We start from the raw sequence: 24,023 nt of genomic DNA, 5'->3' as shown, positions 1-24,023 counted from the left end.
AGTTAGTGGTAAGACTTCCATTGATTTTATTGGGAACGGGATTAGTCATTGTGAAAAGATTCATGTTGTACAGAAAATGTGCTACTGTTTTCACTTAAGAGTAGGGAAGGATTGTAGTTCTTTAATTCATTAGGTTTCAGCAGATTAGAAGAACTGAATTTTGATTAATACCACATTCTTATGGCTTCAGCTCTGGGCTACTGTGAGTTTGATGGGGTTGTAGTTTCACTGCAAACAGCGTTCTATCCTCCTGTTAACAAGAGCAAAATGGTTAGCTAGTACAGAAGACATATGACAATGTCAGAAACTGAATCCTAGTCTTTTGATTGCCATACCTGTTTAGCACCAAGACTATGTAATCTTTTTTTAATACATTCCTTAATATGGGATTGTGATGTTCTCTTTATTACAAAACTGCTGTGTCCCTCTGCTGTTATCCACCCCAGAATCAGACTGAAATATCCACGTGTTCATCAACATACACACAAATAATGTGATGCGTAGTTACAGCTGTGATTAATCATTCAGTTCACCACGCTTACTTGCCCCTTAGGTAATACATGCTTGTGTTGGCCTTTTTTCTGTAGAGATACCCTGCCCAGTCTTTGGTCTGAATGATTGGATTTGTCTTAGTGTCATAATCACTCTCCCTTTAGCTGTTGCTGTATAAATTCTGATTACCTATACTTAATTAAAATAACTTTATTTTGTTTGAACCTAATACATTTTGGATTTGAGGCATTTAGACAAAGGTTATATGGCCTTTCAGAAACCCTTTTTTAATGAAATATTTATTGCTAGCTTTTCTGTTCTGGTTCCTATCAGCTTACCCTCGGTTTTCATTCAGGTTTCTATATTGCCATTGGGAAAATTAAAATAAGAAGGGCAGGCCATAAGTGGTCAACATGACCATGTATATCTCATATATGTACATTAGTTGCTTGACATCATTCAAGTTTTATTACATCTGGTGAGTGCAAACATTCATTCAATAAATCTTGCTTTGCTGCTGTTTTACTCATCCCTGTGGGATCATTCTCCTCTCGGTGAGTTTTATACTTTCTCCTGCTTTCATACCATTACCACAGAAACACAATATCAGTATCACTGATCTAAACAACTGAAATATATTCACCATTAGGAAGGCAGAAAGTGTTAATGCTTCTCCATAATGTTAACAATTTTCCTTCAGCTTTTCCTCTGTTTGAGGAGCAGCATTTAGTTACGCTCCGTGCTCTTTACCTTGACAGCTTTCTTCTTGTCCTCTGCACCAGAAAATTCTGGTCAGTGCTACTTCAGTGTAACCCATGGAGCTGATCAAATTTCACATCTTAGCTTTTCTTGTTAGAGTCTTAGCTGATAAAAGATGGAATATAGTTTATAATGGTTTATGATGCACTTAATCCCAAATTTAGGAGGAAAATTTAGTGTCATCCACCAGACACAATCAGAACACTGAAACATTGTCTACAGTCATCATTGTGGTGTTAAAGTTCTAGCAGGCAGGTGAGAATAAACAATGCAAAATATAGCCAATACCAGACTCAGATGTGTCTTTTATTTTTTTCATATGGCATTCCCTTAGAAATAAATGAGAGTTCTTCTTACACAGGTAGTTTCTGCTTTGAAATATTTCTCTGGGTTTGACTAAAAGTTGTATATTGTAAAGTAAAGATATTGCATCCATTGACTATGGTATGATAAAGAGCAGACTTAGTGATTCACTCGGTGTGATTAGTAAAATAGTATTGTGTGAGGAACCGTAGCAAATTGCTTGTATCTGATGGCCAATATGAGAAGCAATGCATTCTGCATACTCTTCAACACATCCTTCTGTGAAGAATGTCTGTGTATGTATATGTGTATGAGATTATCCAAGTACATATTTTGTTGTGTTTAGAAAACTTAACCACAGTCTATTCTACGTCTTAGAAAACATATTTCATGATGGTACACCATGAGTAATAGCAAATTTAGTTCATCAAAATGCTAAGCAAAATGGTGTCAGGCCTCGTTTTTGTTCCTTTTTATTAAGGACCTTGAACTAAGGAAGTATTATTTATTAGGCATTCATTGGTAAGTTATGGCATAATTTAACTTTTTATTACCTAGTAAAACTGATAAGCAGTACATAAAAAGATGGATCTTGTTATAGACGGAATAATAATAATAAAAAAAGGTTCATTTAAAGCTTTTTAAACGGTCATCAGTGTAAAGTCTTTTTGACATTGCCTTCTATGGTATGAACACATATCATACCACATAATTTTTGCTTCTGTTGATAGATTTGTGTTTATTTTGCAGCCACCGAGTCCAGCAGTAAATGGATTTGTACAATTAAAATATTTTCAGGTTTTCAGTAACAAGGTTGTTTCTACATTTAATTTGAACATACATGGTGGACTTTCTTTGAGCAGAAACCCCTCTATATGTTGTAGAGTTGAAATAATGGAGTTGTGAGTGTGCAATTGTTGAACACTTAGTTGTGTAAATGGAAGGCATTGTTCCTGGTTAATGGGACACAGGAGGAGATGCTGTGTATGTCTCTAATCTCGAGCCCTTTACTGATTGGTAAAGGTGGGTGGGATGACTGTTGTCCTTGTTCGCTTCTCACTGTTTGGGTAGCCTTGGATACATGAGCAACTTAAAACCTCTTCTTCTGACACCCTCCTCTGAGTTGTGCAGAAGAGAATCTTATCCCATAAATGGTTATCTTCTTAGAGGACTAGAAATAAGGATATAAAAATCATGGATTTTATCCATGAAAACTTTTCATTTCAGCATGCACCTGTTTCATAAGTCATTTTGAGCAAAACAGATAAAAATGGAAAATGCAGCAGTGAAGCTGGCCCAGATAGAAAATCACTCCTCCAAGTCTGCAGAACATCTGAGAATAATAGCCGACATACTCATGCTTCTCTGTCACATTTGTGTAAAACTCTGTTCTCAGACAAACCTTTAAAATGAAAGCCATAACTCAAAATCATAAGTTAAGGAGCCTGTCAAGTTCATGTCTTCTGGTTGGTGCTGAAGTTTGGTATTATTCTAACAGAAAGGATATATTTCTTTTGCATACTATATGTGTATTTTTAAACTCTTACCTTGGTGCTGTACCTGCAGTAGTGTGGCTTGTGTGCTGAATGTAGCCATGTGTTCAGCATAGCACCTGAATGAGGTGCACCCTGTGTTAAACATGGAGGAACTGCTCCTGTGGAATCAGTGATGAAACTGAGAGCAAAGCAAGAAGAAAGAACAGATACAGAAGGTACTAGCTGTTCTGTTCCAGTCCTGATGATGTGCTTGATTGGAGCACTCATGCTAGCATCCAGATTAGTTGAGCATATGCACCATAAACTTCCTTTATGATCACTGCAGGCACACTACAAGAGATGCAAATTCTGCCTGTTGAAGCTTTGGGCTTGAGGATCCTTTGTCTGCTCAAGATTCTCAGCGTGAGACTCTGATTTGGATTCATCCATAATACTTCTAATTAATGTCATATAGTTTTCAGTGGGAATATTTCTTCTCAGGTATAGTAAGACATTCAAAATTCTTGAAATTTGTTTCCTTCTTGGATATGGATACTGTTTTGCTTCAGAGCTTCCTTTTTTTTTCAGTGTTTACTTTTGCTGTGTTATTAAGTTTATATTTTCCTGTGGTTATGTGTGAGCTGTTGTACCTATATGTTCGCAGCAAGTGCAGCATAACAAAGTCTTGAGAGACTTTATTTTAAATGGAGAATGTTTATGGACTTTTTCTGTAAACAAAAAAGATGGCAAAATTATTGCCCTAGCTACTAGAACATTTTCTCTGCTGTCTAGTGACTTCAGGGTAAGCCTGCCATCTAGATTACCAAAAAAAAAAAACAACTGCATTACAGTGCCATTACTAGAAAGAAAATGTTTTAGGGTTTTTTGGTCATAGTCTTTTGCAAAGAGGGAAGATTAGTGTTACAGGCAGTAGAGAAAATAAGCAGCCTTATTTTAAAGAAATTATTTAGATACTCTAACAGGACAGTAGGCTATTTAGTGTGATCATATTTGTCCTACAAAAATGACAGAAAATTTTCATAATTTGAATTTCTTATTCATAAATAGGTATGAGTTAGCATATGGCATGTTAACAAGGCTGGATAGTGTTAGGTAGGTGCTGTCTTAAGCTGCCTACTTTGGCCTCCAGGTTTTGAAACCTGCTACAGGCGCGGAGTAATGACAAAGTTCTTGTTACATAGGATATAACTTAGTTCCTGGTGGATGGTAATTAGACTTTGGGGTTATTATTTCTGCAGTTTAAGGACTGAGACATATCAACAGGATTCAACAAAACAAAATTTCAGTATGTTAATTCTTTCCTGCATGACCCCTACTGGACCGAATTTTATCCAAAATCTGCTGTTGAACCCCAAATCTTGCAGTCCATATTTTGATACAAGTAGGATGGCCAGTTGTATAATGACTTTTTAAAGGCTGTGTTTCATTTGTAAGTAGTTTTCAAGTCCTTCTAGAATAACAAACAGCTAATCCTAGGATAGTGGTTTGACAGTACAAAAGAAAGCCTGAGAAGTTAAAAACTGTTTACCTGAGCTGCTACATTATATCTACTTCTGATATATGACTTTATCTGCATGTTCTTTCAAAATGATTTCATGCTCCCTGCAGTGACATATTTTGCTAACACAACAGACTTGTTCCTTCCCGACATACAGCTTCTGGCTCCAACAAATGTCAGTAGCTTTTTAGACAAACCTGTGCTTTTTATTCCTGTCTTTCTCAAGAGGAATATCAGCATCCCTTCAATAATGTTTTTTTCCCCTATGGCTATTCTGTTTGTTTTATAAGCAGACTAGGTTTATTTTACATGTAGAGGCTGGTAAAGACATAGAAATAATTTTTTCTTACTTTTTCTTGTTTTTTTTTTTTTAAATTTTCTTTTTCCTTCTTTTTTTTTCTGTTTTTTTCTGTTTTTTTCTGTTTTTTTTTTTCTTTTTTTTTAATCTCTTTTAATATTTTTAGGAAAGTAATAGAATGAGAGCCACTTCCTGACTTATGCAAATAAGCAAAGCTTTGTTCAATCCTGAATTCCTACACTTATTTCCTTTCTGTAACCAATTGAGGCCTCCAGAAGCAATTAACTAACCCTGCATGAAGACAAGTGAACAGGAGGCCCTCGGAGCTGCAGGTCCTCCTTGGAGGAGCTCTGTGGAGCTGAGATTTGCAGTTCACACTGACTTACACAGAGGCAGAAATTACTTCAAAAAAAAGGACTCAAACACCTTGTCATTTCTACACACTCAGTATGAATTACTTTTTAAAGTAATAAAGGAGGAAAAATTAGTTAGAACTAGGTTCCTATGTACAAATTACTTGCTTCCACATTTATTCATACATCCTTGACTTTTGAGCTTTTTCTGGTCTGGAATTCCCCTTTGTGTACCAATTCTGATTGAGAATTGCATTTGTAATATGAAATCTTGCAGTTTGTTTTTACTGAATTTGGTTTTAAATTTGTTTTTCTTTCTCTTCTGTTTTTAATAGTCAGATATAGGGGAAATTATTCTTAATTATACAACAAAACATTAAGCAATTACATGCAATAGCAGTATCAGGTGCAATAAGTTAGGGCATTACTCTTATCTTGTAGAAAATGAAAGCTCCAAATGGGTCCTGAATGTATCTTGAATCTCCACAGACTTCATTTTCTTTCCTGTGCAACTACTTAGAAGAGTAGGATCTATCTTAATTAAAATTTACTGCTTATTTCAGAATGGAAGAGCTGAAAACTATTTTCCTTCCTATCCTTCTAATGTCTGTGCTGTTTATGTGCTTGAAATGGCTAAGTGGTAGTCTGAAAATTGCAGTAAGATTAGTAATTACTAGGGGGACATAATGTACTGTTTCATTGCAGTGGAACTCTGAAAAATATTTAAAGTATTCAAAGGAGAAGGCATTAATCATATTTTTCTCATTATTAATAATTTTTACTAATTAAGTTTTACAGTGAGTTTTCCTTCATAAAATGGGCACTCAAGCCACACCTTTTAAGACCAATATTCTTCTCTAATACTACTAAAATTCAAAATCACTTCTTTTAAGATTGAGAAGCTACAAAGGTCATGTTGTAATATTGACTCTCATCAAATATAGCTCTGAACCTGTAATGAAGTAAATGTAAGGAAACTTCTGAGAAAATTGTACTGCTTTTACTATACTGGGCACCTGTGGGTTACACCAACAGATAAGGATTATCCAAATTAGTTAGTTTTTGTTTCAGTGACATTGGTCCTGTCTTGTACTGACAGCATAATCATACCCTCAGGAAAAACTACTGAAGACTATTTTAAAGACGTTATCTATCTTTACTGGCATGAAGACTTGTTTTGTGTAGTTTTGTTGCTTAAATAGCCACAACATTTGTTTCAATAAAAAGATATAAGGTCCAAAATGATATATGAAACATCTTGGAAACAAATGCTTTTAATGTGATTGACTTTGAGAAGAGGAAAGGGAAATAGTGTATTTCCTTGAACATACTCTATTGAAAAATTGAAATGCCCTTGTATCATATAAGTTAACAATTGAAACAATGTTCTTATTTGATAGTTATTCTCAAATTGTGCTGATTAATTTGAAAAACTTTTCCCCATACTGTCTGAGCCAATTCTGCTCTGTTACTTTATTTTAAATACTTTTTTTTTTCCGGAAGCTTTGTGGGAATTGTTCTCTCTTATTTAGTGCTAGTTGGATTTCCACAAATTTTACTATTTTAGCTTAAATGTGAGTGTGGTTCTTTGAGACAAACCAATTCCTTGATGTAATCTCCCTCATTATGAACTAAATTTGAAAGAGAAAAGGTAATTGGACTGTCTGGAATTGTATCATGCTCAGTGTAACGCATCTTTCAGAACATTCTCTTTGAGGAAGGATTTGTGACAAAAAAAATTGAAATTACACTTAAACATATGCTTTTTATATTTCAAATTGAATTATGTTTAAATATTTGTTACTCAGGTTAATATCAAACTGCAGATAATGAGTGACAATAAGTACTTCAGTTCCCCCTTATTTCAGTAGGAATTGTTGATCCTCAGCTCTGCTCAGGAGTTGGCATGGCTCTGTTGTCAGAAAGACTTCAATATTGTAATAGAAAACTACTGAATGTATTCCTATGATCTGATTTTGAAACAACTCCTGCATTGTGTTCACTGACAAAAGCATATCTGAATCTAGCCAAGAATTTTAATACCATCTAACTTAATGCATTTTGAACTAAAAGAGCTTGTGTTGCTAGGCATCAAATTGGTGATGCATGGAAAAATTGTTCACTGAAAATATAATATAAGACTGCATGTACACATCACAAGTAGGTTTTCTGGATGAGCATGAAATCTAAACTCCTGGAAAAATCTGTATATTTAGATCAAGCCTTACTTTCATTGTACTCCCAGATTCCATTAGTTGATAATTTGATTTTATTTCTTTAAATGAATTCTAGGTAAAGTCTTCTGCTTTTCTTTAAGCATAAATTTAAAATAAAGAGTCTGTAACTTGGTTGCTGTAGTTAATGTGGATTATATAGATTTTTATTTCCTGTTGGAGAACAGAAATATTTTTAGCCACAGAAAATTCAATATTATCCCAGGTACTCTCCACGTAATACAAATATATTTACTATTTAAGGCTTTTACCTACTGCAGAAAGTATAGATTTTTCAAAATCTTTGTTCTTTTAACAATGACATATAGTTGACAGAGGAGTCTTAGTAATAAGCATGAAAAATGCCATTTGCTTTTAAACTTTTCAATAACAAATTCTTTCATTTCAAGAATGCAAGTACTGAAGATCTATTAAAAATATGCTCGTTTTACCTTGAGATACTTCCCACATATTTGGTAAATATATGTACCTATACTTACTGAGTCTAACACACTTCATGAAAGTCTCACAAAGAGCAGTTTGAGGACTGATCACAATTGGACTTCATTTAGAAAAAAAACAAAAGAAGTGCTGTATACAGTAGTTACTGTAAACAAATCCAAGATACAAGCCAAAAGCCCAATCCTGTTTAATTTAAAATTTTAGCAGCTGTGAAATTTTTTGATTTTTGTTTACTTTGACTTGCATTTTTAATTCAGAATACTGTGTTTTTTCCCTTTTCCTGAAATAATTCCATATAGAAGCATTTGTGTTTGTGGTGGGAGAGAGAGGGGAGAGATCAACTGGCATTTTAAGAATGCAGTGCAACATTATAGAAGAGCATTAAAGAACCTGAAACTTTTCTCTGCTTAGGAATCAGATGGTGACAACACAAAATCAAATAAATTGCTACTGAGGTCTTAATTACTGGATTAAAATTATAAAATAAATATTAAAAAATATTTACATATATATAATAACAGTAGCCACAACAAAGAAATGTCTACTAATTAACTTGGAAAACTGTATTATCGTACTTCTGAAATAATCTTCATGCTTGGTTCATAAAATAATAAACCCCAAAATTTTCTTAGAAAAAAACTTTTAGATAAGGCTAGAATGACTCTGTTTTTTAACGATGCTTGTCTTTTTTTTCCACCAAGATTATTTTGTTCAGGTTGAAGGGTGGTGAATTGCTTTTTGTGCTGCAAGAACATAAAGAAAATATAATGAAAGTATGGAGCCTTTATGACTGTTCATGGACTGTAGCTCTTAATCTCTCAATTGGAAAAGCTCCAGTGACACTCCACCCATTGCTGCCTTGAGATTTCTTCTCTGGGTTTAGGAGTGAAGTGGAGCATGTTCAGAGGCTTACTGATGAACAGCCTTTTTTCATTAATATCTTTGAAAGAGGTCACTGTGTTAACTTCCCTGAAAATGAAAGGTATCCTAATTTTTGCAATTCAGTACTTGCAAGAAGCATATTCATTTAGTGCCATTATTCCATGTAGTACCTTATGTTTCTAGATTAAATTGTTAAAAAGCCAAAGGAGCACACATGTCATCTAAGTGAGGTACTCCTGCAGACTTACCCTCTCCCTAATGAAAGACAGAGAAGATGTGTTTTACACCAGGATGACTCTCTCTCTGGAGATGGCCTTCCATAACCTTAACTAATACTTTTCATGCTTTTCAGCCATCTAAAGGCAAGTAACAGAGGATGTACTCTTTGCTGCAGTACTCAATATGCTTACAATCTTTGCAGCCTGTGACACAATCAGGAGAAAATATTTACGTCACATATATAAGAGCTCCTGTAGCTCTACAGTAACTTGCAATTTTCTTCAGCTATGGAAAAAAGAAAGGCAACAGACAAAATGTCCGTGTATAGCAATTACTCTTGTGTAGTTTTCAAAATTCGTAAAGAAAATACGGTCACTATGCCTGCAGGAAATTATCATTTCTGAAAACAGTAATTATGAAAAAAAACCAAATAGCCCAGCTGGATCAAAATGAGCCAATGCAGAACTAAAATTGTACAGGTCCAACAGCAGAAAATACCATTAGGTATTCTTATTGATACTCACTGCTTGCAGTCCCTGGAAAGCTCTTCGCCTTCGCAAATTACCTTGATAGAAGGCTTCATTGTTTTTTTTCTCTGAGTATAGTCATTATTCGCTTTCACTGTGCTGTAAATCTGGTTCTTTTTCTCTGAAATGGAAGTTTATATAATTATTCACCTAGATTATATGATTTATCATATCTTTTAATGAAAGAAATAATAGTACAGATACTCATGGATAGTGGAGAGTGTGGTAACCCATACATTTACATGTGTCATACTTATGCTTTCAGTTTTTGTGGCTTAAGGCATCAGGATCTAAATACACCTCTGATTATCTTTATTTTCACATGGTCTGCCAAGACAGCTATATTCCTTAGGAGCAATACATCTCTTACAACCCAGAATGAAATATATTAGCACCAGGGCAAAAAAATAGTGGGTTTTTTTTATATTTTTCAGTTCAACATGTTTGAGTGTAGCTGGATCTCCCTTGTCATTTTCTAGAAAATTGTGCCACAATCATTCTTGCTAAACCTCTGCATTCTAATCCAGTATTTTTGAGCGAACAAAGAAAAAAGCAGCGTATAATGAAGTCCTCTAATCAATATGTTTATTCTAAGATGTTTTTATTAACAGACTGGGTGGAAAAGAGTAGAAACACAGGACTGACCATAGCTCATAAGTCTAGTTGCCAGCAGCCATTAAACACTGCGGTGATAGTGTGCACAGTTGTGAACGTAATACATATGTTTATAAGTGCCTACTATTGGTTGTACCAGAGGAAGTGCATCGCTTTAAAAGTATAACATTAACTTCAGACTAATGCTCTTCCTAAAATAATTTTTTTAAACTTTTTGTTTGCCTCTCATAGCATAGTGAAAATTCAGAATTAGGTGTCGTGAATTTCTTTATTGTTTAGGAAAAGCTACCCATATTGGAAAATTCAATAAAAATAAGTAATTACTGAACTAAGGGTGTGGTGTCATGTAAGCCATTTGACAGTTACATAGTAAATTTAGTAAAATAAAAAAAAATAAAATAAACGCTACATCAAATATGAGTCAGGTAGATAATTAATTAACTTTCAGTTTAGATGAAGCGAAAGCCAAAGGACTGACAGTTTGGCAAACATGGGCATGCTTTGTAAGACTTTTTCCTTCAAAACAAACACACAAAGCAGTTAAGACTTCATTGTACACCTGGAAATTTGGGGAAGTTTTTATTTGCCATATACTTTATAATTCTTTTCTGAAAGTATGTAAAGAGCATACCATTTGAATTTCATTACCGTAAAGTATTGTTCCTTTACTTAGCCAACATAAGTAAAAGTAACCTTGTGTAACCTCAACTCATTGGCTGTTATAGAACAATAATAATTTTCTGATAGAACCAGTTTGCAGGGTTTTCATACGTCCACCACAAAGAAAAATTGTATGTCATCTCAGTTTTATTATATCCATCAGCTGGCTGCCCATTTGTCGTGGAGTGTCTGCTGTGACTTGGGGCCGTGACTCTGTTCGGCTGTAATAGATTGCCTGTAGTGCATTCAGTGACTCTGGTACCTGTTGCTGGTTTTTTTTCCAGGTCAACTGGCTGCAGGTACATGTGAGATTGTTACTTTGGACAGAGATAGCAGTCAGCCCCGAAGGACTATAGCCCGACAAACAGCTCGCTGTGCATGTAAAAAAGGACAGATTGCCGGTACAACAAGAGCAAGGCCAGCGTGTGTTGATGGTAAGAAACAAAATCTATTCAATCAGTTTCTGCAATTCAAGAGTGCTGTCTCATAAAAAAAAACAAAGCAAAAGCAGTCTACGAAAGAAATTTTCATGTTGTCCCAACTACCAATGGCAATAGCATTGAAATTCACCCAAAGGGTAATACTGACTAATAGTATAGATATTTCAATTACATTTTTTTAATTGGAAATTTCACTTTTGTTTTAGCTTGATATGCAGTTGAATCTTAAGGGCACAGTACTGTTATTTATTCTGCATGTGATGATAAAATCCGCAGTGAAATGGCATTCTTTTTTCCCCTAGTTTTTATTCCTTAAAACATTAAAAAAATGCAACAAACAAGCCTCAAAGGTCTTATGCCACTGGGAGGCTAATGTGACTGCTCCTGTGTTATATTTAATGGTGTTGAAGAAAACACTGATGCTATATTTGGAATACAGTGTCTGAATGTACCTCACATGTCCAGTATTTCTTCTCTCTTTAAAATGATATTCTATATGATTCACTGCAGATGCATTGATAGCATGTAGCTGGAAAACTGCTCACATACAGGGAAGTATGAAAATGTTTCTCTTTGAAATAATTTTTTGAGACAAATGAAATTCTCTTTTACGTTTACAGTGGGACAGTCTTCAAGACAGGCCTGCCTTGCAAGGCTTTTAGCAAGCATTCATATTAAAAATGAAATTGGAGACACATTGAAAATAATGATGTAAAATTATGTTTTTATCTAGTCTCCATTAACAAAAGTAAAAAAAAAAAAAAAAAGAAAGATGCTTTTATATAGAACTATAATAAATTCATGGATTGGCTTTGAATACTGGCTGGTTTGAGTCCTCAGATAAAAATATTGTGGAGAACACCCTCCTGTTGCCTCAGAATTTGGTCTTACCAGTGATTATCAAAGAAGACAGCTTAAAGGAGATTTCAGAGACAACCCACAAAGCTAAATATAGAACATCATGCACATTCTATTTTCGCATTTTTCTTTCACTGTTTTTGGTACTCTGTAAGACAGTTTCTTAGCTGTCTCTTTCATAATATAATACCACATCCAGCAATTCTGCTTTCCTGTTTTATTGTAAGATCATAAGATTTAATTGCTTAAGAAAGGAATGATTTTATTGCATCATTTATAGTTGTAACTTTAGGAAAAATGCTTACTACCAATTAAAAAATTCAACATATGTTTGTCACTTTAAAAACAACAAAGTTCTAAGGTAGAAAAAAAGAGTTTTGCACCAGCTGATGGGAACAAAACATAATTTTTCCTCAGTCAGTTTTGTCCAATGGTTAGATTGATTTGCTGTAACTTGGGTATCTGAAGATAGCTGATAGTAACTCCAGTTTTTCTTTATACCCAACAGAGAGCAAAAGGCACCTTCTCAGAGTAATTTATCTTATCCTAAGTGCCTAAGATAATTCAAGTGTATCACTCTCTGTTAAGCACTTTGTCTGCCTTGCCTTAATACATCTGTGAGTGTCTGAAGACGGAATTTAGATAGCTAGAACGTACATGTCACTGAGAAGACATGACTTCACCTCATCCTTCAATTACTACATTAGCTTGTTTTCCAAATGTGGAAGCTTTGAGTTAATTTGATATTTGAAAATATTTTTTCTTTCTTTACTTATTTTTTCAGGGAAAATCATGAGGAAAGTCTGTTTCAAATTCTGCTTGTACTTTCAATGTGCTTGATTATAATTTTATGAAAACAGAGAACTGAATGACACGATCCATGGTTAGAGATCATGTAGTCAGAGAAGGTTCTTTATGTAGTACTTCACGTTTGAAAAACAAGTGGGAAGTTCATTAGTTGAAAAATAGAGCTTCCATTTAACATTTGTGTCTAAATACTTTATTTAAGGCTGACAAGGAGTCACATGGAAAAGATAATGCATACATGTTACTCATTGGGATATTCCAATTAGACACAAAACTATAATTTTTCAAAATGAGAAAAATCAGCCATTGAAATACCCCAGGGAACTGGTGGATTCCCCAGTATTGTACACTTAAGATCCAGTTGGACAGGGTGCTGGGCCATTTCGTCTAGACTGGTATTTTGCTGAAAAAGGTTGGACCAGATGATCTTTGAGGTCCCCTTCCAATCTGGTATTCTTTGATTCTGTGAAATATTAAGATCTAATAACATGGTTCTTCATTATTTTGTGAAATGTTTATAATTAGGATGTTGAGCCCTTTGCTAAGGATGATAACTGCAAGATATGTAGGACATGCTACTTTATTTTCCTCAACACTGTCAGGGATGTTTTGTAATCAGAGCTCAAAAATGTTAATAATACCTAGAACTGCATATCAGGTTTCCAGACTAAAAAGAAGACAAAAGTCAAACCTTTGATCTGTAAGTTTTTGTCATGAATGAAGTTTAAAAAAATAATTTTACATACCATCAACACCATTACACAGGAAAGAATAAACAAGCACTTTATCTTGTCTCTAATCTGCTTGTGAGTAAAGCTGGCAGATAAATGGGCCACTGATTGACAAGTATCCATCTGTGAATTTAGCAGGTTCATAGTTTAAAGAATATACACACTGAATTCTTCCATATTTTTATACACATTTCTAGAATAATTTTTTTCAAACACAACTACTTAATGCTTTATTCTGAACGTGACATGAACACTACATAAAATTATGTATGAGAAAGCTGGTTTTGTCTCCAATATTAAGTCAAACACTGCTGGTTCAGGAATGTAACAACTAAACATAATTGCTGATTTGTTTTGGTTTTTTTTACAATAAAGAATCCCATTTTTCAAACAAACAAATAAATCCTTCTCTGAGCTTGCTTAAATATATGTAGATGTAGAATGTACTTCTGCAAATTTTTCTTTATTTATATTATAATTGATATTAAGAATATAACTGCTTTTTGACATTTCATTTCTGTTACCAAAAAGAAAAAAACCCTCAAAAATTTGGTTCTTTTTGTTTTATTCTTTATATACTCTTGATTTTAAAAAGATTATTTCTTAAGTGAAGGTAGACCATAGGCCTTTAATGCGAATTCATTTGTGAAGGAAGCATGCATAATAAGTGTGACCTGCTAGTGTAACCTACTAGTGAGAAAATATTAGCTAACAATTTTGTTGCAGCTTCTGGCAAGCAAGTGGTTTAAGAATTCAGTATCAAAGCTGGTAAATTTTACAACCTTAAAATGCATTCTGTTGTGCCTGACTACCATTTGTACAATGTTTAATGGAGAGAAGTACCTTAGAATATATTCAGTTGTGTAGTGTATTTCCTGGAGCTTTGAAATCCAAGTGTCAATTCTTGCAGCAAAAGGAGTAGGTAATTTAAGGGCTCTTAAACCTTACAAACATTGGCTGAGATTGCACTTGTCAACATAGCTCTTAGAGTAAGTCCTGAGTTGATTATCAAAATCCACTCTGCTTTCCACTGCTGCATCACCTAAGGTCTTTTCCTAAGAAAGGAAAGACAGTGAATGTCAGATAGATAAAACTGGAATTCTTAGAAATGGAAATACAGTGTCTAGGAGTTTGTCTGAGCAGAACATGAAGAACAGAGATTTTCTTGAAATATTTCCGTGTGATGGAGACGGTTGATTTACTTTGTATTTTTTTCTAGCAATCTTTAACTATGGCAGATTGCTAATGTATTCTGAAAAAATGGCATCGATATTCACCCTGATTTAAAGCTTGATTTAGTGTTGATTGCTTCATTTCTACACCCACAGAGTCATAATGTATATTTGGTATGTTTGGCTATGATGTAATTTTTATTCATGAATGTAGGGTTTGTGATATTATGACAGTGGTTTGTCTGCACTTTTCATTATATTGTTTTTATTTGCAACTAGTGTTCCCAGTCCCACTTTTGAGATCAAATTCCGTAGCAATGACCTCAGTTGCATTAGTTTGATAAGATATTTATTTCAACATAGCATCTGGTTTATCACCAGAGTAATTTCCCTGTGTGTCAGTTAAGCTTCATCAGTTTTTAAGCTGGAACCAGTGAGAGATTGGAAGATAACAATTACTGTTTGGTTTTGTACAGTACTTTTGCTAATTTAATTTGTTTTAAAGTATGTGATGAAAAGTCTTTGATAAAAGTTTGTGTACAGATGCACCCATGATTTGTGTTCTTTCACAAGAATTGTATATATCTGACAATAAGATTTGTTATGCCAAAGCCTTTCTTAGAACACTAGTATCCTGAGAAGTGTGCAGTGAACTTTTAAATGTTCAATGTCATGTACTTCTGTCCAATATACATTTATAGGTAAAAAATAAAACCACAATTTTGTTCAGAAAATAGAAACAGCTGATGAGAGGAAAAGTGGTATGAGAGTGTTCCCGTTTGGCCAAATTTAGAAATATATCCACTGAGAGAAGGCAGGTCACCATCCCTCCCCCACAAGGTTCAGGAAAAATAAATTTTCCTCAAAGGAAAGTGAAGGAGATAAAAACTATTTCTTTAACAAACACATGGGAAAAGGAAAATAATGCTAAATAATAAAATCTCTCACTGTGGAGAAAAAACCTGGGAAAGTGTTAGAGTCCTCCCTTTGGTCTCCTGGGAGCTGGGGCTTGGCCCAGGGCCAGGCCCTCTGTGCTCAGTGGAAAGTCCTCCCAATGTGTTCTGGGTTGAAGCAGTCCAGTAGAAAAGGGAGAAAATCAGAAATTCCAGGGAAGGGAAAAAAGTTCAACTCTCAGTCTCTCTCCAGAGACACAGAAGCTGAAACTGGACAAAAGCTGACTGGAAAGCAGCAAGCCGGGTACTTCCTCGCTTCCCTGCCGCAGCTGGGGAAAAAAAGTCGCTATCTGTGTGTGACCTTGAACAAGCTGCAAACTGCTTTGAAAAAGTTTTGCTCAGTTTTTCCTTCCCCCTCTCAGCCTCAGTTTAGAGACATAGAAAGAAACAAGAATCAATTTCTGGGCATAGGGCAGAGATATGGGATACACATCATAAAGTCCCCCCAAGACAGAGAGAATTAGTTTATTTGCTTGAGAAGATTAGGATGGCAATCATTAATTTGCTTACCTGAATTCTGTGATTAGAAGATTCTTATGCTCTGGATTTGAGTACTGGTTACTTTTATGTCCACAAAATGCTATGAGAAATACCAGGAGATCAGTCCCAATATCCAAAAATCTTAAATTTGGACAAGTTATATCTCAGATAACTGAATTCAAAGTGTTCAGGCAACTTGTGTTACAAATCAAAGTGTGTTTTTTGTTTGGGTTTTTTTTTACTTTTTAAATTTTTAGTAATATTTAATTGCTTTTGCAAGCATTGTAACAATCTTGTTTTCTATAGGATGTTATTGGATATAATTTGTTCATACATTATGATTAACATGCTTTTCAGTTGCCATTGATTGATTTTGTTTAACACAGACACTCAGGATCTACAAGGAAGCTGCATTAGTTTCAATCAATAATTCCTTGCTCTTCTCATTATCTCTAGGACTCTATAGGGAGGTGTAGGAGTCAGAACTGATCATTAATAGAATCCTAGGTCATGCACTTCAAACAAAACTGCTTAATAACTGGAGAGCTTCATCATCCTAAAGAACCTTATTGCAGGGAGCAAAAAAAAAAGACAAAAAGAGAACTATAATTATATTCAGAAATGGGAATTTTCGCTTTGACATTTAGAATATTTAGTATGTTTGCTATTGTAATATTTATGTTATTTTATCATTATTTTATTGCAGATATTTCAAATCTTCCTTCACTCTAATATACATTTTACTTTGTTGCATTTAAGAAATGTATCTTTAAAACAAATAAAACCAAAAGGAAAACTAGTGTGGGTATTAAACTTAGTTTTCAACATGACTTGAAGAAACAATAATTTTTTTTTTCCTTTCCTCATCCTAATTCCCACATATACAGTCACAAATACATCTGTACTTATAGATGCACAGGAGCATGTACAAGGCTTTCTTTTCTTTCAACTACCTCTACACAATTCCATCAGAACTGCAGATTTTCCTAGTTACTGATATGAAAGTAAAATTGTTTCTGTTACTCACGAGCTTCCCTTTTCTATGCATGGTACAGACACACTGACAACTTCAACCTTGCAGGTCACTTTTCATTTAGAAATGCACAGGAAGTAAAGTGTCATTCCAGTTGCTTTGCTTTCTGCTCCAAACTAAGGACAATACATGACATTCCAAAAGAAGCTGAGTGAAATTTCTTGTCTAAATAATATCAAAAACTTAGTAAAATCATGGAAAAAAGTTTACATTGAATACCTTTGTTCTCTTGGATCATGAATGTCAAGTGTCAGTTAGAGATTGAAGTGCTGCTGGGGAAGAAATGGCACTGTTCAACCCTGAGACAGAAATTGAGCATTATAAAATGGAACATCTCAGTAGCTCCACCATCAGTGGCAACACAGAAGTGTCTATAAGAAATACAGAGAGGCAAGTTAGGTTTCCTCTCCTGACTGAGAATCCATAAAAGGAATAACCAAACACATGACATAAAAAGCAAGCAACCAATGAAAAAGAAACCAAAATCCTGCTTAGGAAGCTAGCACACAGATTGATAACTATCCTAAAGGAATACTTTAATGAAGAAGGGTAGGTAAAGGCTTCACTATGGTCTGAAGTATTTGGTACCTAAACTCAAACAACTGAGGCCCCACCTTGAGTACTGTGGCAGTTTTGGGTGCCTCAATATAAGACAGACATCAGATAGTTACAGTTTGTCCAGGGGAGAGTGACCAAGATAATGAAATGTCTTAAGGGCAAGACTTGTGGGAAGCAACTGAGATCCCTTTGTTTGTTCAGCTTGGAGAAGTCTGAGGGGTGACCTCATCTCAGTCTACAACTTCATCTGATTTACCAAAATATGAATATCGATCTAATATCAATATCCAGCTGAGATGGACAAAAACTCTCTAACAGTTTAGAGTTAGAAGGTGTATGTTTTATTTGGCACCAGGCACCGTGTGGGATAGCTCCCTAAGACGCAGGGCTCCGATCCAAGCAAACACAAAGCTTTTTATTTCCAAAAATTATGAATATCCAAAATACAAATGCATATTCATAACATTAACACCTCCCATTCTCCGTTTCATATGGAAATGAGCTTAAATGCCATTAAGCATGCATAGTGTGTGTCCTGAATTGAGTCAGTGGTCTTGAATTGAGTCAGTGGTCTTGAATTGGGTCAGTGGTCTTAAAAAGATGAAATAACTCATCTTCCTCATTTTGACCTTTTTGCCTTTCTGAACTTTAACAATCCTAATTACTCTATTGACCTCTAAGTTTCCTCTTGCGTGACATTTGAACGGGTTCCCACCAAGGGAGGAAATTGGTAATTGTCCTTGTTCCCTACACCAACTTATCAATGTTCCTGTTCCTCGTTCTAAGCACAGCTAAGCAAACATACAAATGACAGATCATCAGTTATTTGGTAATCAGTTACTAACATCTTAAAACTCTATTTCAGGTCCAGCTCTCTTAACTCTAGCTGGGCCCAAATTCCTTCCTATTCTATCTAATTTCAACACAGCTAGCCTATAACTAAAATCTTTATGTTTCTTCTAAATCTGTGTTTCACATCAAGATGGGCAGCAGAGGGGGAGATCCTGATCTTCCATCTCTTTGGTGACTAGTGTTAGGACCCAAGGAAATGGAATGAAACAGCATCAGAAGGACGCATTGGACATTTGGGAAAGGTTCTTCACTGAGAGCATGGTCAGGCAATGAAAAAATTTCCCTGGGAAATGGTCACAGCACCAAGGTGGTCAGAGTTCAAGGAACATCTGGACAAAACTCTTGGTCATAGGGTTTTCTCTTAGTTAGTCCTGAGAGGAGCAGGGACTTGGACTTCATGATCCTTAGGGGTCCCTTCCAGCTTGAGATATTCAATGATTCTATGATTCTGTGACTGGAACTGGCATAAAGATGCAGACCAGGATTTTGCATAATGTTAGTCTTTTCCACAGAACAAGCAGCCAAGTAGCAGGGAGTGAGTACTGATCACAGCTTAAAAGTCAGGCACAGTATAGGTTTGTGGGTTCTCAAACTGAGAATTTGTTTGTTTGTTTGTTTGTTTGTTTGTTTTGAGATCCTAATTTTTTTTTTCTTCCTAATGTTTTGTTGACCAATAGATCTCCTTCCATGATCAAAGACTGTTTATTGGGTAACAAATCAAGGAGGTAGCAGAATTAGGTTTAAATAATTATGGCACAAAGAGGCAGATTCTTTTCTACTAGCCTCTGAAGGATTATACACCACAGATTAAGAGGGAGCACATTATATATATAAGGGAAATAATGCCAGGATAAGAGTGAATAAAACGTAATTGGAAATAAAATACTTCTTGTACTGTTAACAAAGAACTGGAAATATGTTTCACTTATAAGCATCCTACTTCGAGGTTAAACCTGGCATCAATATACTATTTCAAGTCAAGAGATGGCTGTCTTTCTAAATTATAGGGCAGGGAAATATTTAGGAAAGCAGAATTATTTATGTGATTTGGAAGGTGGCCAGGAACCAGGGGTTACCACTGATACTGTGCAAAGAGTGCTGAGAGAACTTAAATTGCCTCTAATGCTTAGTGCCTTGCTTTCACAATCCATCTGAAAGACAACACCTTCAGCCTCCTGGTGTTTGATTGGATGCATTAGTTCATCAATGCTAACAGCTTTGTTTCCTTTACTTCCTTCATGTTCCAATGCAGTCACCCATGTAGTCTAATCCCCTTTCATCTATGTGCTCTGATGGCAGTTTCAGCACAGAAAAATCGTTAGAGGTTATGTGACATTAGATTGTGGAACAATTTTCTGAGGAAGTGACTAGAAGCCTAATTACTACAGACATTTTCAATTGAACTGGACAAAATGACTAGAGAACATATTATGCATTAACATAAGCATGCACTGAATCACTGGCTGGAGTTTTCTGTGCTTGATATCTTGTGGCAGGGCACTATCAACAACCACAGCAGTCTGCAGTCTGATTCATTACCCAACTTCAGGCAATAGGTCAACATGACATTCCTCAATTCAGGAGTTTGGTCACTGTAAGCTCCCTCTGCATCTCCCTCTGTAGGCAGGGGGATGAGATGGGCATTTCAGAGATCACTTAGTGTCAATATTGGAATCACTTCTGAAAGCTTGTCTCTTTTTTTTTTTTTTTATGGCATTAAAGAGAGCATAGGATGACTAGCAGATAGGTTTTCTGCTTGAATGTAATGTGTGTAAACATTTCAGACCATGAGCTGCTCAGAGTGCCTTCTGGAAAAGCCACTGTCTTCACTGATTAGAGGCAGTTTAAAAAAAAAAAGTAACATGTTTATATTACCCCCCTCTGGTTGTCATCCTACCTTCCAGTTATCCCCAGAAGAGTGGGAAAAGAGAAACTTTCAAAACTATTCATGTGTGAAGGTGGGCTTCTGTCAGGGCAACGTTTGTCTCCAGTGAGTGTAAGAGAGTATAGAGAGACGAACCTTTGAAAATACCCCTGCCATTTCACCAATGGGTGAGATATAACTATAGCTAAATGACATTTCAGGCACTATGTGAAAGTAGCATGGTCAAGGAATAACACCCCCCCCCATATTTGTGTCATAAAAACTGGCATTTTCATATCAGAAATAAACTTTAAGATGTCTTTATTTCTCTAACTTGTTTTGCTTATGTTTTACTGCTGTGTTATTTTTACAGTATCAAAGACATGCAAGACACTTCATAATCCAGTTTCACACAGTCCTAGACTAAAAGCTCTTGCAGTCTAATGATAGACCAAGTCATTGGTTGTACAGGATACACAGAAATAAAGATGTAGCTGCTTCTTTTTGTTAATTATCCAGATTCCAGGGAGTAGGATAAGGAGAAAAGCCCTCCAAGCTTCGTTGTACTCTCAGATAAGATGGAAGTGGAAAATTGGAATTTCCATCCACTTGTTTTAGACTATGTCTTTTGAGAGTTTCAGCGGTTCCTCTAGCATCCTTCCTGGAAGGGCATACACAGGGAACTTCCACCCATGCTCATCCCTTTCGAGAGGGCAAGGTTCAGCCCCAATTGAATATGAAGGGAAATGTATCAGTCTAGACTGTGCATCACAAAGGAGAAATAAATTCTGATTTGTGATAGAAAAAAAAAAATTAATTATTTCAGATAAAGAATAGAAGTTTGATTTTTTTAAAAGAAGGAAAGGTCTATTGGGTTTTTTTCATTTGTACTAGGGTGTTTTGATGCCCTGACTAGCAGCAGCAGTGCAATAACAGCCAATGGAAATAATCACCTATTTTCTCTCCAATTATATCATGTAACAGTTTACAAAATTGGAAAAATCAGTCCTCCTGACCTTGAGAATAATTGTAATTTTTTTTAAAGTATATTTTTAAAGCTTACTGTCTGGGATATATGTAATACAGATTAAAATAATTTAAGAACAGGCTTTCCTTGGTAGGATAGATGTCTTCTGCACAAAGCAGCAAGCTTATTTTAAATTTCAGGCTTCAGCTTTGTATGTATTACTGAATTTTTAATTTTGTTAAGCATAAAACATGGAGGTCTTGCTGAGAATATTGACGAATTCTGAGCAGCTTTTTTAAAGTAAGTAGTTACCCTGGACTCAGTATTGATATTCTTGCTTTAACAGCCTTAGTTCAGAATTTTGATGTAAGTTTTGGAAATCTAATCATTATATATAAGTATGAAGCCAAGGGAAATGCCAGCCTTGGAAGATGGAAAGGAAGGCTGCAGTGATGAGTGTAGGTCCCAGCATTGCCCTCCCCAAAATATATATGAACCAGATTCAATTTCATCTGGTCCCATACACTGACACATCCCCCTTCTGGCTTGCTATTCGTTTATGTGGGGCGAAACCTGATGGGATCCCTCTAGGAGGGCCTGTTGCCTGTCTGAAGAGTATCAGCAATTTGTTCCCAGCTGGAGTTCAATCTTCCTTCAGAAGACAAATCATGCTACCCACAAAGTGCCTGGAACCCAGTTTTATTGTGATCTGACTTTGTGAAACTGGATCAGGAACATACCATGTTTTAGCTAATAATATCAAGGTTTTCTCTGCACATTTTGTCTCAGAGAAGTTCAGAAGCTCCCACAGATGTCTGTCTCTTTTAATCCGTATTTTTGTATAGATTCTATCTGAATTTTTATTTTCAACTGCAGGCAGCCTGCTTAGTAACTTCAATCTGAATGTTAGAAGCTCCTTGTTGAAGTGGTGGGCAGCAGGAGGATAAACTGCCTCACAATCATGGGGCAGGAGGACATTTGGGTTTAAAATAGCTGGGTAGGTCTTCACTGTTAGAAAATACTGCTGGGCTCTTAGTACCAGATTTCCTGAAGAGCAATTCTTAGACTCTTTATGCAAATAAACTGGGTTCTGCAATTTTGCATTTGTCACATGTCAGAAGTGGAAGTAAGTCTTGGTCTATATGAATATTTTAAGTACCTGACCTCTGTTCATTTGAATACACATCACACTTTAATTTTTGTGATTTCACCATCCTACACTAAAAAGTGCTGAGTTAGTGTTGTCTTCCTTTACCAGTGATATGAACTGCATTATCTGCATGTTGGTGTAAAGCCCCAGACTTGCTTGATGAGTTTCTTAAAGGGGTTAAGCTTTTTTTATACCCTGAGGCAGGGGCACAGGAGAAACATGACATTCTCAGGAGGTCACACAACAAACTTCTACTTTGGAGAACTCAAACTTTACTCAAACTTCAGAAAATAAGGGTACTTGGCAAATTTTAAAGCAAATATTCAATCAAAATAAAGCATTTCACGTGGCATTGACTTAGAAACCTCTAACCCATCTAAATTTAAGTTACACAGATTTCCAGAGGAGGAAATTAGGAGAAGGGAGAGCAGGGTGGGAGTGACAGAGAAAGATTAATAATCACTGCTTGATTTCCAGTGCAATTACAGCTACTATAAAATCCAAATTCTGGGCTGTGCCCCCGTGTGCCTTTGTGCAACTACTTTTATCTGCTTTGGTTTCCTGGGGCCTTCCCCTCCAGGTGGGGCCTCCGGTGTACCAGTGGCTGACAGCCATTCTGGGCTGGACAAGAGGCTCCAGGGGATAGGCTGTGCAGCAGTGCATGTCCTGCTTTCCACAGAACTTGCCCTGTCTCCTGCTCTTTAAGGTAACCTGGAGTAAAGCTAATTTTGAAACTCTTTGCACAGTTTAGGACCCTTTGGTTAACGTAGCTGGAAACAAAATACATATACTGAGTACCACATTGTCTTCAGTTCTGCAGGCACCGTGCATAGCATGAGATTTTGTTTTCTGGTAATTATATTGTATTTTTCATATTTATTTCTGTCTTACAGTTATATATATATATGTAGATAGATCTTGTTTCTGTATAAATATATAGTAAATATAAAATCCCTTTATATTTCTATTATTATGTGGCATTGGAGTGAATAAATTAGGAGCTGAAAGGCCAAACCACAAAACTCTTTCCCAACATGTAGTGCTTCTGCTCCAAAATTACTTTCCTGGTCAAGGATGACCTTGCAAGTAAAAAAGCCTTGCTGTTGTACAAAGTTACCTAGCAATTGTAATTGTCCTAAGCTGTTAATTATACCCATGGGAGTAGTTTCCAGGACAAGCCGGAGGACTCAAGTCAGGTTTAAACCAGTGTAAGAGCCCATCCATCTATTACAATGGCTAAACTAATTTATTATGAATTAAGTGGTGCCATTTCTTTGTGTAGGAAATTCTAAAATGACATTGTGTTCAGTGTGCAAACAAAGATTATGGAAAGGTTTCTGTACTTGAAGCAGTTTTTGCTTCTCTTTCAGATGTTGATGAC

At 35.6% G+C, this 24,023-nt stretch overlaps 1 protein-coding gene across 11 annotated transcripts in view; it reads left to right on the top strand.

The window, feature by feature from the left end:
* Positions 1-24,023, top strand: part of TAFA5 (TAFA chemokine like family member 5) — a 518,314-nt gene that overhangs the window by 220,267 nt on the left and 274,024 nt on the right. For all 11 annotated transcript variants that reach the window (XR_007203093.1, XR_007203096.1, XR_007203095.1 and 8 more), the window contains one exon: positions 11,062-11,211. Coding sequence is in view for 7 of the 11 variants with exons in the window: in XM_048300902.1 (XP_048156859.1) it covers positions 11,062-11,211 (150 nt within the window). In the remaining 4 variants the exon portion in view is untranslated. The remainder of the gene's footprint in view (positions 1-11,061; positions 11,212-24,023) is intronic.

The sequence above is a fragment of the Corvus hawaiiensis genome, chromosome 4, assembly GCF_020740725.1.
Source record: "Corvus hawaiiensis isolate bCorHaw1 chromosome 4, bCorHaw1.pri.cur, whole genome shotgun sequence".
NCBI lineage: Eukaryota > Metazoa > Chordata > Aves > Passeriformes > Corvidae > Corvus > Corvus hawaiiensis.
Note: the sequence above shows the minus strand (reverse complement) of the source record. Positions and strands in the feature narration are given on the sequence as shown.